Source organism: Zalophus californianus, chromosome 5, assembly GCF_009762305.2.
Source record: "Zalophus californianus isolate mZalCal1 chromosome 5, mZalCal1.pri.v2, whole genome shotgun sequence".
NCBI classification, from domain to species: domain Eukaryota; kingdom Metazoa; phylum Chordata; class Mammalia; order Carnivora; family Otariidae; genus Zalophus; species Zalophus californianus.
Window position 1 is genome coordinate 128,935,907 of NC_045599.1, and position 13,771 is coordinate 128,949,677.

At 50.6% G+C, this 13,771-nt stretch overlaps 1 protein-coding gene across 10 annotated transcripts in view; it reads right to left on the reverse strand.

Moving 5' to 3' along the window:
* Positions 1-13,771, reverse strand: part of PDZD2 (PDZ domain containing 2) — a 343,304-nt gene that overhangs the window by 12,205 nt on the left and 317,328 nt on the right. For all 10 annotated transcript variants that reach the window (XM_027604791.2, XM_027604788.2, XM_027604789.2 and 7 more), the window contains 5 exons: positions 13,371-13,405; positions 12,472-12,628; positions 10,137-10,933; positions 6,838-6,982; positions 412-4,438 (listed from right to left, as the gene is read on the reverse strand). In XM_027604791.2, coding sequence (XP_027460592.2) covers positions 412-4,438; positions 6,838-6,982; positions 10,137-10,933; positions 12,472-12,628; positions 13,371-13,405 — 5,161 coding nt within the window. The remainder of the gene's footprint in view (positions 1-411; positions 4,439-6,837; positions 6,983-10,136; positions 10,934-12,471; positions 12,629-13,370; positions 13,406-13,771) is intronic.

Genomic DNA, 13,771 nt, shown 5'->3' on the forward strand with positions numbered 1-13,771 from the left:
CTGGTGGTGGGTGCTTGTGCTGAAGTGCCAGGTCCCTTAAGGCTTCTCTCCTGAGCAACATTCTGGCAAACACTTTCTCTGCAGCCACTGTGGGTTTCTAGTAATGATATTAAAAACAAAGGGGGCTAAATGTAATGTGGTTATCCTGGAAGAGAAAAAGGATGTAAGTGAAATTTGTTCCGTGAAATCCGAGTGAAGTCTGTAGTTTAGTTCATTGTGTTCTTCCAGTGTTAATTTCTTTTGCCACCTGAGGCATGATTACATTAAGATGTTCACATCGGGAGGGGCTGGGTGAGGGGTTCTTCACGGGAGCGCTCTGCATTATCTCTGCAACTTTTCTATAAATCTAAAGCTACCTCGTAATTAAAAAAAAAAGTTTATTTGAATAAAAGGGGAGAGGAAGATACTTACTTAACCGACCAGCCTTTTCCAGAAGGCAGATCCTGGGGGGTTTCACCTACATGATGGGCTGAACTGGGTGCCCCAGGCTCACTGGCTTTAGGGTTGCTTCCTCCTGGACAGGCTCTGTCCCCCCGCTTCATGGGGCATGAAAGGGCAGTGGACCCACTGAGGCCTGCAGCGGGAGAGCCAAGTGACCTCCTGGGGACGATTTCCAGTTCCGTTTTGAAGAGCACGGTGGCGGGCCCTGCCGCGAAATCCTCACTGCAGAGCTTGTCAAGGTCGGGCATGCTCAAGGCTCGCAGCTCCTGGAGCTTGGAGCGGGGTAAGGGCGAGGGCTGGGTGTGGCGCACTGAGGACTTGTTCCTCTTGCTGGGAGAGGCTGGAGCTGCAGTTGGGGTGGGACTTCCAGAAGGACCAAGTGGTTTCTTTGGGGCCGAGTCAGGGCCCTTGTTACCGGCTCCCGCTGGGTTCTGCCGGGAGACCGTCAGCGTTGTGCTGGACGGGCACTTGGTCATTTGGGGGGTGAGGGTGCTGGCTTCACTTTGGCTTTCGCTGCAGGAACTCAGGCTGCGTCTCAGTGACCTCGCTGTGGGGTCAACAGGGTGGCTGAGGCTCCCGGAAACAATGCTGCCTGACGACCGTCTCCCAATGGGAGGCTTGGAGCTTACTGACAAAAAAGGGGACGCCCCAGACTTGGCCACCAGCCGGTCAGAATTGGCCAGGTTCTCAAAAGACTTGATCCTCTGCTTCACAGAGAAAAATGAGGTAGATTCATAGTTCTGCTCAGGGTAGTAATGTCTTCTGGTGACTTTGATTTTGTCTGTGACTAGGCAGCTCCTTTCTTGAACCAAAAGGACATCCCCTTCGTCTGTGGTCGGAAGGTTCCTTGATGTCTCCAGAAGGGGCTTTACACTATATACACCCTGTCCGTTAGCCAGGCCAAGGACACCGCCTCTGGAGGCCTTGGCCTCAAGGAGGCCCCCACTCGTTGCAGGGATCTGGCTGTCCCGATGAGAGCGGCCTGGGCTGTGCAGGGCATGCCCCTCCCGGCCAAAATGGCTTGAAAACTGGGCGGGCATGGAGTAGGTCCTGGTGGCCGGCCTTGGCGTGAAGTACGGATGGTCATCTAGTGCTGGGCCCCCTGCTGTGCCATTCCTGGGCATCCCTAGGGAGCTGGACGCCTGGCCCACCTTCCCCTGGGAGGAATCTGCCTTTTTAGCAGGCAGCTGTGGGGAGATTGAGGAAGAGGCCAGTCTTGCCATCCTGTAAGATTGCTGGGTTTCCTGCTCCACCTGGGGGGCACGAGATGGCAGCGACGACGGAGGATTTGGGGACGGCTCCAGTGACTGGTGACAGGGTCTGATTTCAGTCTTCTCCTGACAGTTGCTCTGGGCCCAGAACCCTCCTAGTCTCCCACTCTCGGCCGGCTTGTCACCGCAGGCATCCTTTGGCATTCTTTCACAAGAAATTTCAACTATTTTCAGCTGGTTGGTTCTTTCTAGGGGATCGCCAGCAATTACTTCGCTTCCTTTGTCGCCAGGCACCCCTGGTTGGGCGGCCTCCGGCGCTGGATCCGGCTGGCTGGACCCCGGAGGGGGGACCTCCTGCCCATTCGCGGCCGTGGACGCGCTGCGCCCCGAGGCCGCAGGGGGCGCCCTGCTCTCTGGTCCACCGCGGGGAGAGGCGGCGGCGGCGGCGGCCGCGCGGGCTCTGTCGGGCTCTGCGTGGAAAGCCGCCTGGGATCTACGGCACGCAGCTTGCTCCGGAAGAGTCTTGGGGGAGGCGTGGGGTGAAACGAAGGCTGTGATGCTCGCCTCGGATGCGGGGGGCTTTGGCGGCCGGCTCTCCAGCACGCACTGGGGGGGTCCGGGGGGGGCTGGGGCGTTCTTGTCCGGCTCCTCGTGCTCGGCTGTGTGGAACCGGGGGGCCGTGCCCTTCGGAAGCATTCTGTGGGAGGTCTGGGGTGAAATGAGGGGTTTCCTGGGGTCCATCCCACCGGCCTTGGCCATAGGAGCAGCAGGGGCCTCCGAAGTGACTTTGCTTTTGCTTTTGATGCTCAGTCTCTTCAGCTTAGGACCGGATTTGGGTTTCTGACAGTTATTTAAAAGTGTTTCCACTGAACCTTTTTTAGGTGGGTCTTTATTTTCCAGACTCACTTTCAGCTGAGGGGGGCTCTGAAGCCCAGCAACCCCCTTTTTGTGGCTGGAACTCGACCCCTGACTTTTGGAGTCAGGGCTTCTGGCGGGCACCATGGGCCGCTCCCTTTCAGTTTTGGCCTGTGCATGCGTACCATGGTTATTTTTATTTATTTCTTTAAACCAGGCCATGATGGGCCTCCTGGAGATCATTTTTGGTTTCTGGAGCACGTCATCCATGTCTTGACTTTCGGAGATGTGCAGATTCGTCAAAACAGATTCTCCATTCTTAGGGACTTCCACACTGAAGGGGGACCGGTTTTCAGTTGCACTGACATTTGTCTCTTGTTTTTCATTTGGGGTTTTGTCACCCAGCAGGTCATGTTCTAAACCATTTACCATGTTCAGATTGCTGAGAGTGACCGGGAGGTTGTGAAAATGCCTGGCGACTTTAGGAGGCTGGCCGTTCTCCACGGCTGAGCTAGCGCTGGTGGCTTCCATGGTTTCTTCTTCACACAAGGGCCTAGGGTTCTGTAATATCCTTCTGTCTGCGTGAAGTTCATGCTCCTGAGAGCTTATATCCAAGAGAGAAAATGGCTGGGAAGAGTTTGGAATTGAAGGGCATGAGGTGCTTGGCACAAAGGACGCTCTCTCACATGGATTTCCCACCACTTGACTCAGAGCACCGTGCTTTAATGGCAGAACTTTGGCCAACACAGGGCAGGGTGCAGCCTGGACAGGTGCCTGAGCAGTGGTTGAGGGTAGACTGGGGGAGCCATCTGTAGAACAAATTTCGATTTGCTCCTCCTCAGACTCCGTAGTGTCTTCCTTGTGAGAAGACCCCTGAGAACGAGGAGGTGACCAGTTGTCCCCAGTGGAAGCTCGTGGGGCTTCGGTGAGTGATTCAGGGTCAGAAGACGAGTCCTCCGCATCACCATACATGGATGAGAGAGATGGCTCTGTGCTGTCACCCAGGCCTGACAGGGACATGCTGTCTTCGTGAAAATTGCTGAAATTTCTAGAGTAGTTGCTCAAAAAGTTTTTGTTCACAGTAAAATGTTTGTCAGGATTAATGGAATCCAAAACTGAAGGCTGGGAGGCCCACTGTGGGTGAGGGGGCTGGCCAGCAGCTGCCCAGGCCCTCCTTGGGGTGGGGGTCTGGTTCCCCATGACTGGCTCAGCAGCGTGGGAACTTCCGCTTCCAGTTCCTGCTGGAGGCTGGCCCTGAGAAGGTCCCTCTTGACTCCGCTGTTCCCCTCTCTGAGGAGACTGAAGTCTTGGTTCTGAAGCATCCAGCTCCTTGATGAGTTTGTCGATGTCGGTCACAGGGCTGCCCCCACTTTCCCTGGGGCAGCAGTGGCCCGAGACACTGCCACACACCCCGTCAGCCTTGTCAGCAGGGGACGGCAGGGTGGGGCTGGCCTGCGGGGCCCTCTCAGCCCCAGAGTCTGCTGCCTTGAGCAGAGAAGAGCCCTGGGAGTTTTCAGGAATGAGGACTCCTGTTGTTTGCAGAACCTTGCTGTGGTTACCGGGAACTCCCTGTCTCTCCTCCTGGGACGTGAGGCCTGGGGGCAGGACGGTACTAGCTGGAGATGCTCCGTCTGCCTCAGATCCTTCCCTGTGGGGAGCTGCCTTCCTGGGCGAGTTGGCTTCTGGGGCTGCTGCTGGAGTGTTGCCGAAGTCACGCCGAACCACTGTCATCGTCCCGGGGGCTGAGCTGCGCTGTGGGGCGAGTCTGACTTGACATCTGTCGTCAGACTCCGGAACCCTGGGTGACACTGGCTCTCCGGGGTTCTCAGGCTGCCTGGCTTGCTGTGTGTCCGCTGGTGTCTCGCTGGGGTCAGGGTGGGCTGCCCCCTTCTGCTCTGGGGTAGGGACAAGGTCTGGGGGGCCATCCAGTCCTGGGTTGAGAATATAAATGAAAGGCGGGGTGATAGGGGAGAGAGAGGGGAAAGTGAGAAAATAGAAAAACTCAAAAAAAAAAAAAAAACTTAACAATCTCAAATTTTTTTTTTCCCAGAAGGACCTGCCACAACCTAAATGTAGCCTTCTTGTCGTTCTCATTTTGCCTCTGAAATTACAGAGCACTCACATCTAACAAATACCACCCTGCTCTAGATGCTCTGAAATAACTCAGACTGGCTGGCAGAATAAACCTTTGTTTCTGCCCTTTTCTCTCTTGGTTATTTTTAAGGATGGGGACACCAGAAATCCTCCACCGGGGTCTCTTCACGCCATCCGCTCTGATGGCTTCAAAAGCTACAGGAGTCAGGCTGTGGTTCTGTTTCATCCCTTAGCTTTGTACTCATTCTGTGGAGGTCTCGCGTCCCCACTTTAGCTCTCATTGTGGGTTTGGCCTCACGGTGTGGGGTTGTGAGCCGTGCAGTAAAGTATAAAACAGGTGCTGACTTTTGGGGACTTACTGCTCAGTGCAGGAGAGGAGAGAGGAGGCTAATTTGGGAAGACACATGGGAGCTGCAGAAGGGTGCAGGCTTGCACCATGTCTGAGCTGCTTCTTGAGCGTGTTCAGAGGACTGGGAGAACTGGAGGGCCATATGACCTGGGAAGCGTGGACAGAAGGGGTGGGGACCTGACGGGGGTTCCGGGGGGATGGTTGACCACACAGTGATGAGGAGGAAGATGAAGGAAAAAAATGGAACGAAAGCAGGGAAGAAAGAGCATGTGATCGGAGGGGTGCAGGGAGAGGTGTTGATGCCAAGGACAGCAGGAAATGGTCATTCCATGAGGTGGGTTCCAGAGAGCCACTGTCCTGGAGGTGCCTCCTTATAAGGCCCTGCACACTCTTGGGCTAATCTGTTCTCCTCTGGCACATGGCATCTGATAATCAGGGGAAACTGGCATAAAAGAGAACATTAGATTTGCTGTTTTCTTAGGAACCAGGGGTTACAGTGAAACAGTCACAATGAAAGCACCAGCTTTGAGAAGACTGTCTCCCCAAATGTTACACTCCCTCCACATCTCCCACGCAAACCATCTTAATTGCAGATGCCTTTCCCCTCCTGAAGTTCCTATGTCAACAATTAAGGACTAATTATTAGGACTTAGCACTATGCTAAGAGTTTTTCATGCGCTTAATTTTCCTCCCAACACCGTGAGGTAGGTCCTGTCACCGTCTGCTTTGGAAAAGTAGGGAACTGAGGCGCGGCGTGGCTTAGCAATGGATCCAGGGTCACAGAGCGTATAGCCAGAGGTCACCTGGGAAGTCGGACCCACAGCCCACCCCATTCTTCTAAACCCTGATTGCATGACCTCTGTGTAGAGAGCACCTGGCCACAACAAGGTCGGACCACCAAGACACCTGTGGAGACTGTGCTTCACTTCCCCAGGCCCCCGTGGAAGGCGAGGGTCATGCCAAGATTTGAATCCTTGGGCTCCTGTCCTTCTCTGCTCAACCTTTTGAATTCCCTTCCAAATGACTTTCCTGCTTCTGCTGGTGCCAACTATGGGGAAAAGTCATGATGACACAAAAGGAGGGGATTTGAAGGTTATTCTTTAGCTTCGGATTCACTTGCTGAACAAACCCTAAATTTTTGTTAGCAATTTGACTTTATTGCAAAGTGTGTAACTGAAACGAGTTTTTGAGGGAGATTAAATGACACAGAGGCAGTCCTTGATGTCACCTTTCAAAAAGATCCTTCTCTTGTACCCCCCCCCACAACACACACGAATGCCCCATAATGGAAAGGATGTTGACTCAATTATGGCACATGATGGGGAGGAGGGCCCAGCAGCCTTTGCAAACGATGTTGCAGGTGCATAAGGACATGGAAGATATCGGTGCAGTTTCCCAGCTAGAGTGGGGCACAGAGGTGCTGAGACGGACGCATCAGTGCTTAGGAGGGCCTGCCAGGGGCCAGCACCAGTCACGCAGGCCAGGAGCATCTTGTTGACCTCAGCAGGCCGCGCAAACACTATATTCTGCGGATGCAGGAGGTACAAAATATTTCTCAGTGCATTTGATTTCACAAGAGACGAGCGTTGAAATTCTGAAGGGCAGGAACTTCTCTGTGTCATCTCATGTCTCATTCATTAAGGTACCCATCACAAAATAGGTAAAGAGTGTCAAGCAGCTGAAAATGGATGTACTCTGATGTGGAAATAAAGCTATGAGTTTAGGCACAACGATCTAGTGAAGTTGTTAAATGCAGGCAGCTTGTAAATATCATTAATCTGTGTAAGAGGTTTTTTTCCCCCACAAAGTTCTCCACATGTAACATTTTTATTAGGGTAACTTCTGCCCTCCCATCTTGAAGCTTAACAAGCAATGAAATAATCTTACCTGTCCCGGGTTGTTGCCCCTGCTCTGGTGCAGCTTCGAGCAGGTTCTCGGTGCTGCAGCCAGCATCTGGGTGGGGCGGGGCACCGGCAGGCCCCCAGTTGGCAGGGACATGCCCATCGCTGACGGTCAGCTTCCCCAGAGATTCCTAGCCCAATGACAACCACAAGTCACTGTCAACAACTTTCAGGTTTTCTGCCCCCTAAGACATCACACACGGAAAAGCGCTGCTTTGGGAAATTTCAGAGAGCCCTCGACTAGGAGCCACAAGATCCAGATTCTGGGTGTAAGGCCTGCTAAGAAATTGCACAGTCTTGTTACTCTTCCTAAGCCTCGGTTTTCTCAACTTTGAAATGAGGGTGATCAGGGAAATGCAAATCAGAATCACGCAGAGATGTCACGTCACACCTGCAAGGGTGGCTATGATCCAAAACAGAAATAACAGGTGTTGGCGAGGATATAGAGAAATTGGAACCGTGTGCATTGCTGGCGGAAATGGGAAATGGTGCAGCCACTATGGAAAACAGTGTGGAGTTTCCTCAAAAAAATAAAAATGGAAATACCATACGATCCAGATATCACACTTCTGGATATATGCCAGAAGAATTAAAGCAGGTTCTCTTAAGAGATATGTGTACTCCCATGTGGATAGCAGCGCTGTTCACAAATAGCTAAGATGTGGAAGCAGTTTAGGTGTCCACTGACAGAAGAATGGATAAGCAAAATGTGGGATTGACATACAATGGAATATTACTCAGCCTTAAAAAGGAAGGAAATTCTGACACATGCTACAATAGGGCATTATGGACAGCAACATTATGGGCAGTGAAATAAGCCAGTCACAGAAAGACAAAACTGTCTGATTCCATTTAGATGAGGTACTGAGAGTTGCCAACATCAGAGAGACAGAAAGTAGACTGGCAGTTTCTGGGAGCTGGTGGGAGGGGGAATGGAGAGTCACTGTGTAATGGGTACAGAGTTTTCTGGAGACGGCCGTGATGGTTGCACATTATGAACATATACCACTGAACTGTACACTTTTGTTACGTGTATTTTACCACAGTAGAAAAACTGGGGACAAAATGGGGATAAGATTTGCCCTAACTTACAGTTTTATTTTTTTAACTTTTCTTTTTTTGAGAGAGCGAGTGAGCGTGAATCCTAAGCAAGCGCCATGCTCAGCATGGAGCCTGACACAGGGTTTGATCCCATGACCCTGAGATCATGACCCAGGCTGAAATCAAGAGGTGGATACTTAACCAACTGAGCCACCCAGGCACCCCTCATAGAGTTTTAAATAAAAGATTAAATGAGCCATTATAAAAATCACATGCAGCCCACAAAAGGATATATCGACGTAAGGTGTTATTGTCTTTATACCGCATAGTGATACCCAAGACTGTAAGGTCAGCTCCTCAGTTTGGTACTTAGGGCTAGGACTTATCTGGATAAATGAAATTGACATTTAATATTCCAAAATTTCACTTTAGCCAAGTGTCAATTACTTTATCTTCCTTTCTTCTACCTAAAACCTACTGTAAAAAAAGAAAGAAACTCGCTAGGAAGTTAAATCAGATTTATTTGAAATTCACTCTCTGAGTTAAGGAGTCATAAAGTGGCCCAAAGGTGGCCACAGAGGAGAGAGCTGAGCTGTATTTTAAAATGTTTAATTTTATGTTATGTGATGTTCATCTCAATTTAAAAAGTATTAAGTAAAAACAGTAGAAGACAACCCACTTACCAAAGGTTTTTTCTTTTTAAGATTCCAATATTTGAGCGTAAATACTTAATGGCAATGCATTTTATTTTCTTTCTCATGTATAAATGAAATGGTATTTTTGAACTAAATTTTTCATGAGAAGAATTAAACTTTTGTGCAAAAGTTTTAAATGCTTCTCAAAATTCTTATTGGGAATACTCATTTACAATAACAAAAGCTCTATATGGGTATGAATATATTATTATGAATAACACCCCTGGTTTATATAGTTATCCAAAACTGGCTGAGGATACTTTTTGAAAGAAGGGGTTTAACCTATTAGCTGAACATTGCATATTAAAACACATATGCTAGGGGGCCCTGGGTAGCTCAGTTGGTTAACCTCTGCCTTTAGCTCAGGTCATGGTCCCAGGGTCCTGGGATTGAGCCCCTGTGTTGGGCTCCCTGCTCAGTGGGGAATCTGCTTCTCCCTCTGCCCACCCCCCGCCCCCGCTTGTGCTCTCCCTCTCTCTCTCTCTCAAATAAATAAATAAAATCTTAAAAAAACAAACATATGCTAGTTGGAAGTAATAACATTTTTTAGGAGGATGAAGTTGTTTCTTTTTCTATACAGTTAACAAAAATCCCTTCTGCCTAATATCGTTTTTATGACTTCATATTTTCTGGGTCTGTTTACATGTATGTTTGTATAAACCACTTGAACATGCATCTTTATAAATATGGCCTTACAGTCACCTCAGAGAGAAACTATTTATGTTGAGATCGTAAACAACATTAGTTTCTCTTACTCTCTCCTTGCTTAAGCGCGGGTATACTGATTAAAAACGAGCAATTTGACAATTCTGGGTCATTCTAGCGTATGTGTAACCAATTTGTAACATAAATAATATTTAATTGCCTCTAAAGTGGTGTGTTACAAATTTCTTTTTTTTCGTTTAAGATTTTATTTTTAAGTAATCTCTACACCCAGCATGGGGCTCGAACTTACAACCCCGAGATTGAGAGTCACATGCTCCACTGACTGAGCCAGCCAGGCGCCCCAGTGTGTGATCAGTTTCTAGCATGCCTGTTATTTCACGTGATTCTCACAAGGGTATGAGTAGCTTTGATTACACATAATGACCGTAGAAAGCCTGAAAAAATGAGGGTCGCTCAGAACCTCATGAGCTGGAGGGAATCACTGTTAAGCTGTGTTTGATGGTCAGTCCAGCTCTGAGAGATGATCGGGGTCGATAACTTGCCTCAATGGTCACCCAGCTCATGAGTGGAGCAGACCCAGTGCTCTTCATCAGCCTCCTGCTGCCCTTTGCTCATCCGCCATGGCCCCGTGTCCGGGTAAGAGAGCGATTTCATCTTACGGCAGGATGATCGATGACCCGCTCCCTGGGCACGGTCCCCCACCCACCTGCTGACACACAGACAGGCTCCCGAGCAGCCCGTGGATGGCAGTGAACGACTGCTGAAACAGAAGCCTCCAACCATTACCCCCTTCCGGCAGGTTACCCCCTGCTTTCTCACACACCTCATCCTCACTCACACAGTAGGGACTCAGGTCCCAGGTTACGAAGAGGAAATCGGTTACCTTCTCCACAGTGCCCCCTGGATGAACACCAGTCCTGGTCTCTTTGACGGAAGTGGCCTGGACACATGGGTCGTCGGCTCCATCAGTCAGGTGTACTGTCGCTGAGTTGCTGGGCCTGGCATCAGCCTCGGGCCTTCTGTGATGTGGGCTGACCCTGGCCACTGGTTTGTGCCTGGACCCCAGGCTGTCATTCTTCTGCTGGGCAGACCTGGGGGTGTCTGTGTTCCCCAGACTCTGGCTGCCTGTGTCGGCTTTGTATTCCAGTTTGGGCGAACTCCTCGATCCTGATAGTTCCTTCCTCCCCGGGCAGCCAGGGCCACCCTTGGGGGCTACTGCAGAGGCCAGCAGGTTGGCTGCATGGGGAGGAGTGTCCCCCACACCCTCTGGGACACTCTCCTCTGAGTCCCGTGAGCTGCCGAGGAGAGGCACTGAGGAGGCCTTGCTGACCATGGTTTTCTGGGGCTGTGCCCCCCCGCTGTTGACACCCCTGACCTTGAAAGAGGTCATCAAGACGTGCCGCGAGTCATCCTCTGCCAGAGGCCTGCTGGGACCGGGGAGGGACCCCGGGAGGGAAATGCAGTCCCCTTCCCCGTCAAACTCTCCCTCGTCGGTGGCATCGTCGGTGTCGTAGCACCCCACCCTCCTCTGGCGGAGGAGCGGGGTCCGGAGGAGCTGCGGGCTCCCAGGGAGACTGGCTTGTCTGGCAACCGTCACCTGCTTGTGGAGGAGCCCAGAGGCCCGCTGGCTTCCTAGCGTCACGAGGCTGTTGGCCCTGGGTTTTCCTGGCTTCTTGTGAGCTGGTGGGGATAGGGAAAGAAACGGCCAAATGAAACAGGGTTTCCCGGCCGGCCTGGTTTTGCACCCCCCCCCCCCATTACACAGGAGCATCCCCACAACTGCCAGCCATTCATCCTCTGGCCGCTGACCACCGGGCTTTAGGGACACGGCTTCTTGGGATTTGCACCCGGTGGACAGTGGCTTCTCGTTCTCCTTTTCCTACTGGCCTCCCTTTTTGTTTACTTAAATTTCTTTCTTTCTTTCTTTTTTTTTTTTTTTTACTTCAACCTCTGGACTGTTTAGCCTAAACATGTATGCTTCCTAGAGGCAGAAATGTTTAATTCTACGCCCAGGATGCCTGCCACCACTGCTGGGGTTCAGACTACATGCTGTTGCTGGGAAGTCCTCTTTGGGACGATGCCCGGAGAGCAACCAGCCCCGCATGCTGGAACCTTCTTATCACATGAGGCCCTTCCTTCATTTGCGGAGACGGGGGTGGGGGGCATAGAAGCTCCTAGAGCATGGTACAGGGAAGCCTGAGATTATTATCGATACGAGTTCCAAGCAGCGAGGAGGGAAGGCCCGTGCTGCCCAGCAGACCCTTCACAGCTTGCTGAATGTACAGAAAAGTACATGGGCTTCCACCATGTGACAGAAATGCTGCTGTCGGAGACAAGAGTATGCTTGTCCGCTGTTCCAAATGAGAGCCGGAGTGGTCAGGTCTCCCTGTCCTAAGACAGGGATGTTCTTGGGCAGACATTAGAAGTAAAAAAAAGAACAAAGGGGGAAAAAAAGCAGACCACAGCAGCAGAAGCCCGAGGAATCAGTATGGTTCACGTCAGCTCATTCTCTCATATTATAGTGACAGCGTGATCAAGGAGATTTGTAAACAACTGTTTGATAACATCGGTCTCTTATGAGTGCTGAATCCTTCACTCAGCTGCCTTCTAAAAAGGAGTCAGTTAGGGCCTGGTGAGGGAAGGGACCTAGAATTTCACTGGGAATCCCCTAAAACAGAAAGCTGTTAGCTTGCCACCCTGATTTCATGCCATAAATTTCAAGACGATGGTAGGTAAACCGCATCTAAACACTGTCCAGGTTAGCCACCTCCAACACCCAGGATACAGAACATGCACTCAGACCCTTCACCCCAGAACCAAGGGGCCAGTCAGCAGTGGGGGGCTGCATTTTCCAAAAGTAAGTTTGGAATTTAGTCAGGGTACAAAGATGGCTTCTACTCGACCAAAGGCGCGACTTCCAGGTCCCTATTCACATTATACCGCCCTGCTATGTAAGCCAACGGGGCCCGAGTCAGAAAACAGGCGTTGTTGGGGTGCCTGGGTGACTCAGTCGTTAAGCATCTGCCTTCGGCTCAGGTCATGATCCCGGGGTCCTGGGATCGAGCCCCTCATTGGGCTCCCTGCTCCGCGGGGAGCCTGCTTCTCCCTCTCCTGCTCCCCCTGCTTGTGTTCCCTCTCTCGCTTCTCTCTCTCTGTCAAATAAATAAATAAAACCTTAAAAAAAAAAAAAAGAAAGAAAGAAAACAGGCGTGGTTTACTAGAGGTGCTGGCTGGCGGGCCACTGTCCTCAGAGGTGCTGCAGCCGCTGCCTGGGGGGTCATCGTCCTCGGAGCCGGCCACCACAAGGTCTGACAGGGAGCCTGGGACACCGTGGGCAAAGTCCTGGGAGGCTTCGGGTTCAGAAATCAGGGCGTCCTGTTGGAGAAGACGGTGCGGGCTGATGGGGGAGGCGCGCCAGAGGCCGGTTATCCGAAACAGTAACTCCTGACTTTCCAAGAACACTTCGTTCTCATCCACGGTCATTTGAAACACTGGTGAGAGTAGACACCCACTTCCATCGACTCTAGGATGGCTAAATTAGACAACTGATGAAAATGGCAATGGTTGCTGCCAGACAAGGTTTTTAAGAGATTTTTTTTTTTTTTTTTTGGCCAAATGTTTAGCAATGACCAGAAAAGCCACAGCAGCGATTTATCAACCATCCCAAGAAAACCACTGGGGGGAAGAGATAGGAAAATGGAATGACATTCCAAGCCACTGGTTCGGCCTAGTGATGGAACAGAAAAGAGGGGGGTCTGAATCCTGTGCTCAGATCCACTGGGACTGAGGAATCACCAGCTGGGAAACATTCCAGTCTCCTTAAAGTCACAGGTCCCCCGAAAACCAACCGGAGACCCCTTTATTGTGGAGCAGTTTGAACACTGTTTTTAAACTGAAGCTCAGTTCTTTTATTTTGGTGCTCTATTCTTTTCTTAGATGAGTATTTAATAAAAGAAACACACATTTTTGTTCTCAAATTAGCATTGTTGCCGTAGTCTGTAAAGTGGCTAAAATGACTCCTGGACAAAGATATGGGCTGGGCCCTCAGGTTTGACTTATGAGCCCCAGGAATTGGTTCATGGGCCAGCTGAGTGAGGCAGAGTATGCCTTGACTCACCTTTTTTGCAAGAGAGGGACTCTTCAAGGGGGTACCTGTTGGAGAGAAAATTCACCATAATGTCAAAAGAGCAAAGCACACATCCTTACAAATAGGTTCACATTCTTAACCACAAAAGAAGGAGCCAAACATATTAACCCCTCTTTGCTTGACTTACACTGATGGGCCACGCGTATAGGTGTAGACATGCATGCACTCGACCTGGGTACCCGATCCCTACTCCACCCCACCTCCCAAGGTTCTGCTCATGCTTCAAGCCCTAACTTGGATGTTACCACCTCCATGATAATCCCAGTTGGAGGTAACTTCTTCGGAATCTTAAAAGTATTTTATACTACCCATACACCAATTTTCATACACACAGTATAATTTAATTATAAGTGGATGCCCCTCATTTCCCT